Genomic DNA, 15,492 nt, shown 5'->3' on the forward strand with positions numbered 1-15,492 from the left:
GATCGGCGCCGGTGGGGAGCTCTGCGCTCTCCCTCTATAAGATCGGCGCCGGTGGGGAGTTCTGCGCTCTCTCTCTATAAGATCGGCGCCGGTGGGGAGCTCTGCGCTCTCTCTCTATAAGATCGGCGCCGGTGGGGAGCTCTGCGCTCTCTCTCTATGGGATCGGCGCCGGTGGGGAGCTCTGCGCTCTCCCTCCAGAGTCCCAGCTCTGTTCCATAGACAGGGAGCGCAGCGCACCCCCCGGAGCCAGGGCTGTAGAGTGTGAAGGCAGCGCTTGCCTGTGGCACATGGAGAGCCATAGCAGAGCGCCCTGCCCGAGCTAGGACCATGGAGAGCAAGCGCCCGCCCCCGCCCCCGCCCGCAGTTCTGGCTCTAGCAGGGGCTCTGTACTGGCTCTCTATGATCCTGGCTCTGGTAGGCCTCTGCGCCCGCTCTCTATGGTGGCAATGGACACTGCAGGGGGCTCGACACTGTCAGTGGTCCTGGCTCCAGCAGGGGGCTCTGTGTTTGTTCTTTACAGTAGAGAGACACCAGTCTGCGCTCCTTCTCTATGGCCCTGGCTGTGGCAGGGAGCCGCTCTGCGCTCGCTCTCTATGGTAGCTGGGCGCCGCTCTGCGCTCGTTCTCTATGGTCCTGGCTGTGGCGGGGCGCTCTGCGTGCGCTCTCTATGGTATTCGGGTGCCCTCTGTGCTCACTCTCTATGGTCGCCGGGCGCCGCTCTGCGCACGCTCTCGCTGCTCCCTACCCTGGAGGGACGCTCTGCGCGCGCTCTCTATGGTCGCCGGGTGCTGCTCTGCGCGCGCTCTATGGCCGCCGGGCGCCGCTCTGCGCGCGCTCTCTATGGTTGCCGGGTGCCACTCTGCGCGCGCTCTCTATGGTATTCGGGCGCCGCTCTGCGTGCGCTCTCGCTGCTCCCTGCTCTGGCGGGACACTCTGCGCGCGCTCTGCTCTCTATGGTCTCCAGGTGCCGCTCTGCGAGCGCTCTCACTGCTCCTTGCCCTGGCGGGATGCTCTGCGCTCTGCTCTCTATGGTCTCCAGGTGCCGCTCTGCGAGCGCTCTCACTGCTCCTTGCCCTGGCGGGATGCTCTGCGCTCTGCTCTCTATGGTCTCCAGGCGCCGCTCTGCGAGCGCTCTCACTGCTCCTTGCCCTGGCGGGATGCTCTGCGCTCGCTCTCTATGGTATTCGGGTGCCGCTCTGCGCGCGCTCTCGCTGCTCCCTGCCCTGGTGGGACGCTCTGCGCGCACTCTCTATGGTATTCGGGCGCCGCTCTGCGCGCGCTCTGCTCTCTATGGTCTCCGGGCACCGCTCTGCGCGCGCTCTGCTCTCTATGGTCTCCGGGCACCGCTCTGCGCGCGCTCTCTATGGTATTCGGGCGCCGCTCTGCGCGCTCTCTATGGTCTCCAGGCGCCGCTCTGCGCGCGCTCTCGCTGCTCCCTGCCCTGGTGGGACGCTCTGTGCGCGCTCTCTATGGTATTCGGGCGCCGCTCTGCGCGCTCTCTATGGTCTCCGGGCGCCGCTCTGCGCGCGCTCTCACTGCTCCTTGCCCTGGCGGGACGCTCTGCGCTTGCTCTCTATGGTCTCCAGGTGCCGCTCTGCGCGCGCTCTCACTGCTCCTTGCCCTGGCGGGACGCTCTGCGCTCGCTCTCTATGGTCTCCGGGCGCCGCTCTGCGCGCTCTCTATGGTCGCCGGGCGCCGCTCTGCGCGCGCTCTCGCTGCTCCCTGCCCTGGCGGGACGCTCTGCGCTCGCTCTCTATGGTCTCCGGGCGCCGCTCTGCGTGCTCTCTATGGTCTCCAGGCGCCGCTCTGCGCTCGCTCTCTATGGTCTCCGGGCGCCGCTCTGCGCGCTCTCTATGGTCTCCGGGCGCCGCTCTGCGCTCGCTCTCTATGGTCTCCAGGCGCCGCTCTGCGCGCGCTCTCTATGGTCTCCAGGCGCCGCTCTGTGCGCGCTCTCTATGGTCTCCAGGCGCCGCTCTGTGCGCGCTCTCTATGGTCTCCAGGCGCCGCTCTGTGCGCGCGCTCTATGGTCTCCGGGCGCCGCTCTGCGCGCGCTCTATGGTCTCCGGGCGCCGCTCTGCGCGCTCTCTATGGTCTCCGGGCGCCGCTCTGCGCGCGCTCTATGGTCTCCGGGCGCCGCTCTGCGCTCGCTCTCTATGGTCTCCGGGCGCCGCTCTGCGCGCGCTCTATGGTCTCCGGGCGCCGCTCTGCGCGCGCTCTCGCTGCTCCCTGCCCTGGCCGGGCGCCGCTCTATGGCGCTGGCGGTGGTGCGGCCCCTGGAGGCCCGGGCGGCCGAGCTGCCGGCGGGGGGGGCGGTGCTGCTGGCCCCGGGCCCGCTGGCGGCGCGGCTGGGCGGCCCGGCGCTGGTGCTGGCGGTGCGGCCCGCGGGCCGGGCCGGGGCGCAGCCGGCGCTGCTGGGCGCGGCGCTGCGGGCGGGCGGGCCGGGCGGGGCCGAGCTGTGGCTGCGCGGCGGCTGGCGGCGGCGGCTGGGGCTGGCGGCGGGGCGGCGCGTGGCGCTGTGGCCGGTGCGGCCGGCGGCGCTGGGCTGGGCGCTGCGGGCGGGGCCGGCGCGGCGGGGGGAGGGGCCCGGCGCGGGGCCGCCCGTGGTGTCGCTGTTCGCGCGCCCCGCGGCTCCGGGCCCGGCCCGGCTGCGGGCGCTGCGCGGGGACCCGGCGCCCTGGGGGCTGGCGGCCGAGGCGGGGGCCGGGGCGGGCGCGGCGCTGTGGGTGACCCGGCGCGGCCTGCGCGGCCTCGGCCTCTTCCAGGGCGAGTGGGTGCGGCTGAGCCGGGAGCCGCCCGGGCCGGGCGGGGCGCACCTGGCCGCCGTGCGGGCCCTGCAGCCCCGCTGGGACTTCCCGCAGGAGCCCCGGGAGCCGCCGGAGGGCGCGGCCGTCATCCCGGCCGGGCTGGCCTTCAACCTGGCCTGCGACCCGCTGGGCGGGACCCCCCTGCTCGTCCAGGTACCCGCGGGGCGGGGATGCGGGGGGGGCGGGCGGCCTCCCGGGGATGGCCTTGCTGGAGAAGCCCTGGGGCCGGAGGAAGGTGAGGTACCTGCACGGGAAAGGAATGAGCTGGGCAGCCGGCCCCCCAGGTGGGGCAGCGCCAGCGGGGGGCCGCTAACGTCCCAGATGCTTGGTGGGAGCGCTGCACTGGCACCATCTCCAGCTGCCTGGGGAGGGAGCTGCTGTCTCTTCCTCCCCTTGGCTGGAGAAAGTAGAGCAGGTTTTCAGCACTGTGGGGCGGAAAGCGGGCTTGGCATGAGTGCGCTGTAGGGTGTTACCATCTGGAAGTTGAGGGTAAGTGAGGCATAACTTCCTCGGGATGGTTCAGCTGCGTTAAGACTCAATGGGGCCATTGTTTGCATTGCAGAGGTATGGGGATGCTCCCGGTATGGAAGAGACAAAGGGAAGTCGGTCCTTGCTATCCATACCACCCTTTGCAAAGGAGCTGCACATAGAAATAGTCTCCTCCCCAGCCTACAGCACCAGAGGAGTCTATGACAATATTCTTCACCAGCACTTCCAAACACCCAGGTTAGCCTTGCGGTAAAGCTGACACATTATTCCTGTCTCTTTAGTTGCTCTAGGAAGAAGGGAGCATCTCAGAGCCATGCTTCGCTGCCTCACAGCGAGCAGGGCACCTCCAAAGTACCACTGCACAGTTGACTAAGCCCTCTAATGCTCACTGAGAGTGATCACTAACGAAGCTGGGAATATTTGGAAAGTCTCACCGTGCTGCCTACTTAACTCAGCAAAATAGTTTAGGGGTAGTACCGAGAGCTGTTCTCCACTATTGATCCGCCCTACCTACCTCCAAGCTTCCTCAAGCTCTTCCTTCAGATCATTCCTCAGGACTCAGTCCCATACCATTTAACCAATTAAATGGGAGTTTACATCCCTGCTGAGTTTCCTTTCCCTTCCCCCCCCCCGCCTCTCCTCTTGCTCAGCTAAAGGTAGCGCTGCTGATTGAGTGACTGTTTCTCACTGGTGTAATATTCTGGGGGTGTGAACCACTGCACAACTTGACAGAGTTGATCGTTCACTGTGCCTGTTGCTTTGTTGCAGGATAGTCCAGGGGGGTGATATCCTGTGTGTTCCAACTGCTGGACATCCGGAGTTTTTGGAAGGAAATTCAGAGAAATTTCTTAGGTATGCAGAGATCTCCCTTTGCTTTTTCAGGTGGCGCTTATAAGATCCACTTTTCCCTTCTCTCCCAGTTGAAGCCACGCGATAGACTCTGTTCTGATCTGTCCCTGCAGCTCAGAGTTGATCTGTTGTGGGACTTGCAGGGGTGGTTTGGATTAAAAGTTTTGGTTGGATTTTTAGTGGGCATGCACTTACCTCTTTGCTCAGCAAAGCAGCCCTTAGAGAGAAACTGGTGGGGAAAAGAGGATAGGGGAGGAGCGAAGGGGAGGGAGCTTTTCCACGACAGAAAAGCCGATTGAAGTAGACATTCGGGCCTAAGTGGGGATGTTATAACAGTTTATCCTAAGGTGTGAATTTAAACCTCGGTAGTTATGCTGGTCTGTTTCCCCATGTGGACATTCCTGTTCTGCTCTGAGGGGCTTTTTTGATTTAGTGCATCTTTGTTAAGTGGCAGATGCCAGCAGTTGCTGGACTAAATGTATCTTCACTATATGTACGCAAACCATCGCATTTAAAAGCTTTTGTCTGTCTGCTTTAAACTGAAGCCTGATAGGAAGCATTGAAAGTGGTTTTGTTACTATAGAAACGGGTAAACACTGCCCTCATCAAAACCTCTAATGACCCCTTTGAAATATTTGCAATTGTTTCTGTTAATTGGTGCCTGTCTGTTATTTCAAGACATAAAAGTGGGTTTCTGTTTGACTCAAAGTGTCAAAACCGCTATCCAACAGGTAAAACAAAACCAAAATCTGGTAATGGTAAACAGAGATCATTGACATGTAATAGTGTCATTCATCTTCTTGTTCCTGGTGATCTCTGTCAAGAGAGCCGGGGTTACCACGCTCTTCTCTGCCTTAGCACGCACACACCTCTGCGCCGAGTAGGTGGTTCTGTCTGCAGACACGGTTGTGTGTGCACAGTGGAGCGCTTTTTAGACTAGCCAAGATACTCTTAAAATAAATGTGGATAAAACAAACAATTTTGGTGGGTTTTTTTTATGTCAAAGAAGCTCATTCTGGGAGCAGACTTGTTTCTTGGGCCCGATCTAGCTACCGACCTGTATTGGTGTAAGCGTGTCACTCGGGTGTGCAACAGCCGCGCCCTAGAGATGGAGTTATACTGACCTAACACCCACGTAGGCAGTGGGTTTATTAAGCAACAGAATGTGCAAAAGGCTCAGAATACTTCAGGACAGATACTTCCCCACTGTCTGCCAGTTGGGAGGGGAGAGGGGATAGTCTCCTTGGGTATGTCTAGACTGTGTCCCTCTGTTGGCAGAGGGATGCAGGTTAGGCAGGTCGACATAGCAAATGAGGCAGAGATTTAAATAGCCTGTGCCTAATTTGTATAAAAATGGCCGCCGCGTTTTGCCGACTCAGCACTTTGTCGGCAGAAAGCGGCAGTCTAGAGGGGGATCTGTCGAGAAAGAAAGCCTTTTTCAACAGATCCCTTATGCCTCCTGCAAGGAGGATTACAGGATCTGCCAAAAAAGGCTTCTTTCTCGACAGATCCCCCTCGAGACTGCCACGTTTGTCGACGAAGTGCTGAGTCAGCAAAACGCAGTGGCCGTTTTTATTCAAATTAGGCATGGGATATTTAAATCCCTGCCTCATTTGCTATGTCGACCTGCCTAACCTGCATCCCTCTGCTGACAGAGGGACACAGTCTAGACATCTCCCTTGTGTCCCCTCGTGTCCTGGTTTATTATGTGTGTAACCAGGGGCCTAGAGGCCTCTGTTGCCTGAAGGTGATGAAAAGCTCACCCTGCTTCGGAGGCCTCGGCTGTGGGGATTCAGGCTGCTTCTCTTTGTCAGCTGGCCAGAGCTGTACTTCAAGGTGAAGGGGATCGTAGGAGCGGTGGAAGGAGAGCAGTCTCTAGGGTACCTGGCTGACATCCAGAACACGTCTCTGTACCTGGTAAGGTAGCAGCAGTTGACAGGAGGGTGCACGGGGGATTTCCGAGGGTCCGATCGCATTGCCGGGGTGGCGGAAGGACCCTGCATGGCGAAGAAAGGGGTTCCTGGCTCTGCTCCCGGGATGGGTGCTGTAGGCGGTGCTGGGTGGTTTGAGACGATGTCCCATGCGAGTCTTTCTTGCCTTGCAGGCGGGCTCAACTAACAGTGCTGTGCCCTCTTCCCCGAGCCGCCATGGCCACGAGCTTTGGAGCAGCCTGTCTCCCTCCGGGCTCTCTGATGTGGTGAAACAGCTCTGTGATGCTCTCCGGCCTCACCTGAGCAGCAGGTGAGGTCTCGGTGTGGCCCGGCTCCCTTATCTCGGGGCTGGTTTGTGCTGTGGGCTGGGCGCTGGCTGTCTTTGGCTCCCAGGCTTTCTGGGGTGTCTGCTCAGAGAGGTGCGGAGGTTGGGAGCAGAGTCTCCCTGCGACGGCAGTGGCATGCCAGAGAGCGAGCAGGGCTCGGGCGCTGCGGGTGACAGGGATCGCTACCTTTGCGTTGCAGGGGGACCGCACTCTGTGCAGCAGGCAGCGTTCTACTGGCAGGGCCCAGCGGCGGGGGGAAAATGACGGCTGTGCGTGCTGCATGCAGCTGCCTCCATCTCCATTTGTTCAAGGTAATTCCTGTAGGTGGGTCGCAACGAGGGATCGGGTGGTTGGGGGACTTACCACGGGTAGAGAATCCCAGGAGTTTCCTCCAACACAGGCGCACCGTTGTGAATAAGGAACTGAGACGACAGAGAAGCGTCATGTGGCAGAGTTTGGGTGGCCCCCAGAATTTGTGTTGGTAAAAGCTCCCATTCCAGACTCTAGGTGCTTGAACGTTTTATTAACCTCTCTCTCCCCTCCCTTGTGTACGCACACACGGTTCTCATGACTCAGCTGCTGTGGTGATGGGGCCACACACATACCTGGATGGACACAGCTCCCAGCGTGTGTATGTCCCCAGCGCTCGGCTGCCGAGGCACTGTGGGCATCAGGAAGTGCTTCTCCCCAAAGGGTCTGTGCTCTCCAAAGCAGGCCCCCGGGCTGCTGCCAGGGAGAGTTATTGGCCCGCACTGAGCCGTTCCTGAGATGCAGGGGGCAGGGTGTTCAAAACAACGAAATCTGGTCAGCTTAAAAAGCGAACGATTTCCCCCCTTCTCTCCAAACTGGCTCGCCCTCGGAACTTTGGTTTGTGCCATTTCGGAGCTGTGGAGCAGCTCTAGGACTCTGGGAGAGGTCTGATGGGATGGCTAATTCTGGAGCTGTTCTCCGGGCGAGCTGGGGACGGACGCCCATGGTGTTTCCTGGTTGTCTTTGCCCGTCCAGTTCCTCGAAAGCGTTCAGGCCAGGCACAGGAGCCGGAGACGGCCGGCAGCAAAGCAGCCTAGCCCATGTGGGTTTCCTCCGGTGCAGGGGAAACCGCAGAGCGGGTTTGTCCAGCTGTGGTGTGGGGTTCATCTGTGCTAATGCTAGGAACGTGGCCTCGCTGTTCAGATGCTCGGTGTGGAGCGGGAGCAGGGGCGCTGGAAGGTGAGAATGGCTTGGTTCGGGTTAGTGAGGGTGGTTGTGCTGTGCAGCTGGAAGTCTCTCCCCCGTCCCCCAGGCTCATAGCTGTGGCCCGCAGCCACTTTTCTCAGCAGTGTGTGCGGGGTGGGGGGAAAGCAGGGAGCCTGCCTGAGGCTCCCCGCTGCATCTGCAGGCCGGATGCGGTGGCTTGGCTGGCTGCATTCGGCCTGCAGGCTGTGTTTTGCCCAGCCCTAGTACACGCAGATGCAGCCATTCATAACCCCCGTCTGTATCTGTGTCTCGGCATGACCGTTGCCGTCGCAATGTGGCAGGCGTTCGTGGGGGGCCTCGCTCAGCGCTCCTCTGGCCTACAGCACAACCTCTGAGCGACAGGCGCCTCGGGAACGGGGCCTGTTTGTGACTCTGCAATGTTCAGAACAAAAGGTTCTGGTGGCGCTTTCAAGCGTTTACTGCTGAACGCCGACCGAAGGCGGCTTTGGAATGTCACTCTGGCAGAAGGATGCTGTGATGGGCCCAAGGTACAGCCCGCGCCGTGGCCATGGTCGAAGCGATGGTGAAGCAGGGTGTTGTAGGCTGGTCGGTGTAGTTCCCTCTGGGAGAACTGCAGGCAGAGGCCTGTCCTTGGAGATCCCAGGTGCTGCTGGCCCTGAGCGGGGACATCTGCCCAGCTGGGAAGTGCCCCCGCGGCACACACAGCTGGGCAGGAGTCAGACGTGTCTCTGGCAAAGCAGACAAAGCTGCTAGCACCGGAGCCTCCGGGCATCAGAGCTCTCGCTCCAGGCCCTGCAGGATGTAGCCTTGAGAGGCGCCTCATGGAACTGCACAGGCGGATTGGGCCTGGGTCTGTGCTCTCCTGGCCCTTAGCGCGGCAGTGGGAGCACTCGGCAGCTGGTGCAGAGCTGGGGGGGTAGGGGTTTGCTCTCTCTCTCTCTCTCTCTCTCTCTCTCTCTCTCTTCCCCCCCCCCCCCCCCATCACCCAGGTTTTCCCCCACCAGCATCTCCTTCCCCGCAAAGCCGGCTTAGTCACTCCTGCCCCTCCCTCCTAGAGACAACACACCCCTTCGCACTGACACTCCAGTTGTGAGTCACCCCGCCGGGATTCAGTCCCGCCCACGAGGCCTGAGCCCCCTCCTTTAATAACAGTCGTAACTTCTGCTGCGCAGCCTGCGGTGCCTTTCTGTTCTCTCCCTCCCGCCCCTGCCTCCTCTGGCAGAGCAGCTCTGTGTGCAATGGGAAATAGGAAAGTAACACAGGCTGCTTGTGTGACATGCTCCCTCCCTCCTTCCCCATCGCCTGCCCGCACTCTGCACTGCAGCCTGCTAGCTCTGACCCCTGCCGGGTATCTGGAGACAGCCTGGTCTATTGAGCTTAGTCTGCTGCGGCCTGATGGGGCTCCAAGCACACTCGGCATGGGAGCGGTGTCCTTCCCTTACGCCGGTGTCCCCATGCGGGCAGCGCTGGTAGAAGAGCCCAGCATTCTGCAGGGCATGCTGGGTCCCTTCTGCACCCCCTCGCTTCTGGCTGCATTTCCCGCTGTGGCGTTGCCCACCAAGGTCACTGGTTTCCCTTCCCTCCCTGGCGGCTGCTTTCAGTGTTTGCTGTTTGGTCAGAGCCTGGGCCTGTGAGCACCTCTCGTCTTCTCTGCCTGCTCCTGCTGTCATAGAATCCCAGCGCGGACAGAGACTTCAGGAGTCATCCAGTCCAGCCCCCTGCCCAAGGCAGGACCAACCCCATCTAAACCAACCCAGCCAGGGCTGTGTCAAGCCGAGACTTAAAAACCTCTAGGGATGGGGATTCCACCCCCTCCCTGGGGAACCCAGCCCAGGGCTTCCCACCCGCCTAGGGAAATCGTTTTTCCTAATCTCCAACCTAGACCACCCTGCACTGCAACTTGAGCCCATTGCTCCTTGTTCTGCCATCGGTCACCACTGGGAACAGCCTCTCTCCATCCTCTTTGGAACCTCCCTTCAGGAAGTTGCAGGCTGCTCTCAAATCCCCCCTCACTCTTCTCTTCCGCAGACTAAACAAACCCAAATCCCTCAGCCTCTTCTCATAGGTCATGTGCTCCAGCCCCCTAATCATTTTGGTTGCCCTCCGCTGGACCCTCTCCAATGCGTCCACATCCTTTCTATAGTGGGGGGCCCAGAACTGGACACAATACTCCAGATGTGGCCTCACCAGAGCCAAATAAAGCAGTTTAATCACTTCTCTAGATCTGCTGGCAATGCTCCTCCTAATGTACCCTAATATGCCATTAGCCTTCTTGGCTACAAGGGCGCCCTGTTGACTCATATCCAGCTTCTCATCCACTGTAACCCTGGGTCCTTTTCTGCTGAACTGCTACTTAGCCAGTTGGTCCCCAGCCTGTAACTATGCTTGGGATTCTTCCGTCCCAAGTGCAGGACTCTGCACTGGTCCTTGTTGAACCTCATCAGATTTCTTTTGGCCCAATCCTCTAATCTGTCCAGGTCACTCTGGACCCTATCCTTGCCCTCCAGCGTATCTACCTCTCCCCTGAGATTAGTGTCATCTGCGAACTTGCTGAGGGTGCAACCCATCCCCTCGTTCATGTCATTAATACAGATATTGAACAAAACCGGCCCTAGAACCGATCCTTGAGGCACTCCGCTAGAAACCGACCGCTAACCTGACATCGAGCGTTGATCACTACCCGCTGGGCCCGGCAGTCTAGCCAGCTTTCTATCCACCCTACAGTCTATTTAGCCAATCATATTCCCTTAACTTGCTGGCAATAATATTATGGGAGACCGTATCAAAAGCTTTGCTAAAGTCAAGATATATCACATCCACCGACTTCCCCATGTCCACAGAGCCAGTTACCTCATCATAGAAGCTAATCAGATTGGTCAGGCACGACTTGCCCTTGGTGAATCCATGCTGACTATTCCTGATCACCTTCCCCTCTTCCAAGTGCTTCAAAATGGATTCCTTGAGGATCCCCTCCAAGATTTTTCTGGGGACTGAGGTAAGACTGACGGGTCTGTAGTTCCCTGGATCGTCCTTCTTCCCTTTCTTAAAGATGGGGGTCTGCATTTGCCTTTTTCCAATCATCCGGGATCTCTCCCAGTCTCCAGGAGTTTTCAAAGATAATGGCCAAAGGCTCTGCAATGACATTTGCCAACTCCCTCAGTACCCTCGGATGCATTAAATCCAGACCCATGGATTTGTGTACGTTTAGCTTTTCTAAATAGTTCCTAGCCTGTTCTTTCCCCACCAAAGGCTGCCTCCCTCCTTCCCATACTGCGTTGCCTGGTGCATTTGTCTGGGAGCTGACCTTGTCCGTGAAGACAGAGGTAAAGAAAGCATTGAGTACTTCAGCTTTCCCCACACCATCTGTCACTAGGTTACCTCCGTCATTCAGTAAGGGCCCCACACCCTCTCTGATCATCCTCTTACTGCTAACATGCCTGTAGAAACCTTTCTGGTTATCCTTCACATCCCCTGCTAGCTGCAATTCCAATTGCGCTTTTGCCTTCCTGATAACTCCCTTGCATTCTCGAGCAACATACAGCCTCTCCCCGAGTTACGAACGCGTTACGGACCAAACACTTGGCCGTAACTCGATCTGTCGTAACTCGGACCCCGTTGAGTTACACGCGACCGCGCTGTTCGTAAGCGTGGGTCACGTTCGTAACTCGGGGACCACCTTTACGACCGCTCCATGGGAGCTTTGGTCGTAAGTGCGCACGGTCGTAACTCGACCGTTCACAACTCGGGGAGCGGCTGTATTTATACTCCTCCCTAGTCATCTGTCCAAAGTTCTACTTCTTGTCAGCTTCCTTTTTGTGTGTAAGCTCACCAAGGATTCCCCCGGTAAGCCAATCTGGTCGCATACCGGATTTGTTTTTCTTGCTGCGCATTGGGATGACCTCTTGTGGGGGAGTTGGCCAGATGGCCCCAGGTGCCTTTCTCTCTCTGCTTCTTTTTGCCCAGCTCAGCTCCCACGTTCCTCCACCTTCCTGGGTCTCCTCTTCCGCTCTCCCGCCCAGAGCCTGGCTGTGCCCCCTTCGCACGCCTTCTGCCTTGGCCTGAGTGGCCAGCTGCTGCCTCTTCTCTCTAGTGCGGGGCCTTGACAACACTGAGAGTGTCCAGCTGGGGATTTCTTACCCGGCTTGCTGCTTTGTCCCTCTGCAGGGCCTGCCCCTGGGCCTCAGCCTCCTTCAATCTGCTCTCGCTTGGCCCCGGCAGGTGGACTGCGTTAGCGTTTGTGGAGATACCAGTGGCGCTACCGAGACGAAGCTCCGGTCTGCCTTCGCCCAGGCCGAGCTCTTCCGGCCGTGCGTGCTCCTGCTGAAGGACATAGAGGTCCTGGGGCGAGACCGAGATGGCCTGGGAGAGGACTCCAGAGTCGTCGCCACGCTACGGCACCTCCTCTTGGACAGGGATGCTGGATCGAGGTATGGCCCCTCCCCCGCAGCTTGCCCCTGTGGGATTCTTCGGTCTCTGACTGGGGAACCCGCGGGGCAGCAAGCACCGTCGTGCCGAGGCCCTGGCTCCCGGGCCAGCCCATCGGTCTGTGGAGTCATTTTCCAGCCTGGCTGAGTTTATTTCTAAAAGCCTCCAGAATCCCCCGTCGCAGTAGCCCTGCCCTGTGGGGAATGAGCTTTGGCCTCTGGGGTCCCTGATTTAGTTCCCAGGGTTGGCTCTTCTGGGACATTCGCCCAGATGCAGCATCTCTGGGGTGTGGCGGAGCCGGGCTGGCACTGGGGGACACTGGTGAGAGCGAGGGCGGGTAACGGGAGCTGTGAGGCGGGAAGATGTGATGTCACGGGCAGGGGGTCGCTGTGGCAGGAGCCTGCTGGTGCCGCGGGGCAGAGTGGGGCGGGTTGCACGGGGCAGAGTGGGGCGGGTTGCGCGGGGCAGAGTGGGGCGGGTTGCGCGGGGCAGAGTGGGGCGGGTTGCGCGGGGCAGAGTGGGGCGGGTTGCGCGGGGCAGAGTGGGGCGGGTTGCGCGGGGCAGAGTGGGGCGGGTTGCGCGGGGCAGAGTGGGGCGGGTTGCGCGGGGCAGAGTGGGGCGGGTTGCGCGGGGCAGAGTGGGGCGGGTTGCGCGGGGCAGAGTGGGGCGGGTTGCGCGGGGCAGAGTGGGGCGGGTTGCGCGGGGCAGAGTGGGGCGGGTTGCGCGGGGCAGAGTGGGGCGGGTTGCGCGGGGCAGAGTGGGGCGGGTTGCGCGGGGCAGAGTGGGGCGGGTTGCGCGGGGCAGAGGGGCGGGTTGCGCGGGGCAGGGCAAGGGCGGGGAGTGACCCAGTCTGCATGCAGAACTGCAGCTCCGACAGGCCCGTGCACGCAGTAGAGCGTCGGCTGGGTGGCGGGGGTGCTGTTGGCGGGTTCCCTGCCGTGTGCCTAGCAGCTCTCGTTTCTCTTGTGCTTGTGCCTCAGCGGGTACCCTGTCCTGGTGGTTGCCACCACGTGCAGGCCTCGGGACGTCCTGGCCGACGTGCAGACAGCGTTCCTGCACGAGCTGACGGTCCCAGCCCCTTCAGAAGAGCAGCGGCGGGCCATCCTGAGCGCGCTCACTGCCGGCCTTCCGCTGGGCAAGGATGTGAGCCTGGCCAGACTGGCGCGGAGAAGTGCGGTGAGTGCGGGGGGAGGGGCTGTGTGGGCTGGGCAAAGGCGGCTGTGCTGAGCTCCACTGACAGCCCATTACCCTCACCCCTCAGCCTGTGCAGTCCGGTGCTTCCCCTCCTTTTTCAGAGAGCAAGGTGCCAGTTTCCGTGTCCTGCTTTGTCTGTTCCACCAGCCTGGTCCCTAACCAGCAGCTGTAGCAACTGGCACGCCTGGCTGCCGCTCGTCTAGGCCTCGCTGCTTGCGGACTTGCTTGAGTTCAGGCTGCAAAGCCTCTTCCGGGCAGACCCTCTGCTTTCCCACGCCCAGCCTGGCCCGGAGCTCTGCTTGGCCACTGCTGCTTTTTTCGCAGGGTTGAGCATGCTCCCGGCAGGTCTTTCGGCATTCCGGGGGGAGACACGGCGCCATGCGAACCGTACAGCTGCAGGCACAGCCGCTGCGGCGATGACGGGCAGGCAGATCGCCCACGCAGAGGCAGGCTGGTTGGGAAGGGGTCAGGCGTGTTGGGATGCTGCATCGCGGGAGCAGTCTGTGACATGCAGGCTACGCGGCATGGCTGGGTTTGTGTTGCTGCTGAAGCCGTGTCATTAATGTCCCTGGTTTTAACTGTGCGCTTCAGTGTTGCAGGAATGTAGGGGGTTTGCATTGAATCTCAAGGGGGCGAGCCTTCAGGGGGGTATTCATAGACTGCTGTGCAGCCCCCTTCCTGTTAATAGAATTGTGCACCCACACTTGCCTTTGGGGTTACTGCAGCTGTGTGCTCACCTGGTTTGCCAGGCATGGAAATGGGGTGATTCCCTATGCCAGGCTCAGCACCCGGTTGCGTACACACACGTCTGTGCAGGTGCCTCCACCTGGCTGGGACGGCGTCTGCCCTTGTTTCCAGTGCGCACAGAGGCACGGATGCTCTTCGCCGTTGGACTTGGGTTTTCTTTCTGTGTTCGCAGGGCTTCGTGCTGGGAGATTTCTGCGCTTTGCTGGCCCAAGCCAGCCGGGCGGCATGCAGCAGGATACTGACCTCAAGGTGAGGAGAAGGGCCTGTGAGTGATCATCCATGAATGTGCAGTGTGCCTGCTTGTACCCAGAACGTTCATTATTGGGAATGAAAAGCTCCAGTTCCATGGGGAGAAGATACGGTTTTTATCCTCTTTTCTGTGGGAGGTGGGTGCTGTGCAATGATTGTGGCTGTGATGGATGCATATCTGTGGCGGAGACATGGCAAAGACTACGTGGCAGTGGGGACAAAGTGCAGTGAGGGAGATGCAGTAACGGTGCTGGTGCAGTGATTGTGGCTGTGGTTGAGACGGCCCAGTGAGGGAGATGCAGTAACGGTGCTGGTGCAGTGATTGTGGCTGTGGTTGAGACGGCCCAGTGAGGGAGATGCAGTAACGGTGCTGGTGCAGTGATTGTGGCTGTGGTTGAGACGGCCCAGTGAGGGAGATGCAGTAACGGTGCTGGTGCAGTGATTGTGGCTGTGGTTGACACGGCCCAGTGAGGGAGATGCAGTAACGGTGCTGGTGCAGTGATTGTGGCTGTGGTTGACACGGCCCAGTGAGGGAGATGCAGTAACGGTGCTGGTGCAGTGATTGTGGCTGTGGTTGAGACGGCCCAGTGAGGGAGATGCAGTAACAATGCTGGTGCAGTGATTGTGGCTGTGGTTGAGACGGCCCAGTGAGGGAGATGCAGTAACGGTGCTGGTGCAGTGATTGTGGCTGTGGTTGACACGGCCCAGTAGGGAGATGCAGTAACGGTGCTGGTGCAGTGATTGTGGCTGTGGTTGACACGGCCCAGTAGGGAGATGCAGTAACGGTGCTGGTGCAGTGATTGTGGCTGTGGTTGAGACGGCCCAGTGAGGGAGATGCAGTAACGGTGCTGGTGCAGTGATTGTGGCTGTGGTTGAGACGGCCCAGTGAGGGAGATGCAGTAACGGTGCTGGTGCAGTGAGAGCAGCAGCGGATTTACGGCAGGGCGAGCAGGGTGGCTGCTCCAGGCCCCGCGCTTCCAGAGGCCCCGCGCATGCGCTGTGTCAAGGGGGGGGCACAAAATTGTGCTGCCCTGGGCCCCGTGGCACACTCATCCGTCCCTGAGTGAGGGAGATGCAGTGACCGTGCAGTAATGGTGCTGGTGCAGTGAGGGATATGCAGTGACCATGCAGTAACGGTGCTGGTGCAGTGAGGGAGATGCAGTGACTGTGCAGGTGCAGCGATTATAGCTGGTAGACACGGCCCAGTGAGGGAGACGCAGTGACCGTGCAGTAACGGTGCTTGTGCAGTGAGGGAGACGCAGTGACCGTGCAGTAACGGTG

General features: G+C 60.1%; 1 protein-coding gene across 2 annotated transcripts in view; it reads left to right on the forward strand.

Annotated features, from left to right (window-relative positions):
• The first annotated feature begins 2,180 nt into the window (after nucleotides 1-2,180).
• PEX6 (peroxisomal biogenesis factor 6) overlaps nucleotides 2,181-15,492 on the forward strand; it is a 28,673-nt gene continuing 15,361 nt past the window's right edge. Inside the window, exons 1-9 of one of the 2 annotated variants that reach the window (XM_075925901.2) lie at nucleotides 2,181-2,957; nucleotides 3,367-3,530; nucleotides 4,062-4,145; nucleotides 5,957-6,059; nucleotides 6,247-6,383; nucleotides 6,599-6,710; nucleotides 11,815-12,023; nucleotides 13,002-13,197; nucleotides 14,135-14,211. In XM_075925901.2, coding sequence (XP_075782016.2) covers nucleotides 2,250-2,957; nucleotides 3,367-3,530; nucleotides 4,062-4,145; nucleotides 5,957-6,059; nucleotides 6,247-6,383; nucleotides 6,599-6,710; nucleotides 11,815-12,023; nucleotides 13,002-13,197; nucleotides 14,135-14,211 — 1,790 coding nt within the window. In that variant the 5' untranslated portion in view covers nucleotides 2,181-2,249. The remainder of the gene's footprint in view (nucleotides 2,958-3,366; nucleotides 3,531-4,061; nucleotides 4,146-5,956; nucleotides 6,060-6,246; nucleotides 6,384-6,598; nucleotides 6,711-11,814; nucleotides 12,024-13,001; nucleotides 13,198-14,134; nucleotides 14,212-15,492) is intronic. The other variant, XM_075925900.2, reaches the window with a different exon arrangement.

The sequence above is a fragment of the Pelodiscus sinensis genome, chromosome 3, assembly GCF_052426305.1.
Source record: "Pelodiscus sinensis isolate ZL-2025 chromosome 3, ASM5242630v1, whole genome shotgun sequence".
In the NCBI taxonomy this organism is placed as follows: domain Eukaryota; kingdom Metazoa; phylum Chordata; order Testudines; family Trionychidae; genus Pelodiscus; species Pelodiscus sinensis.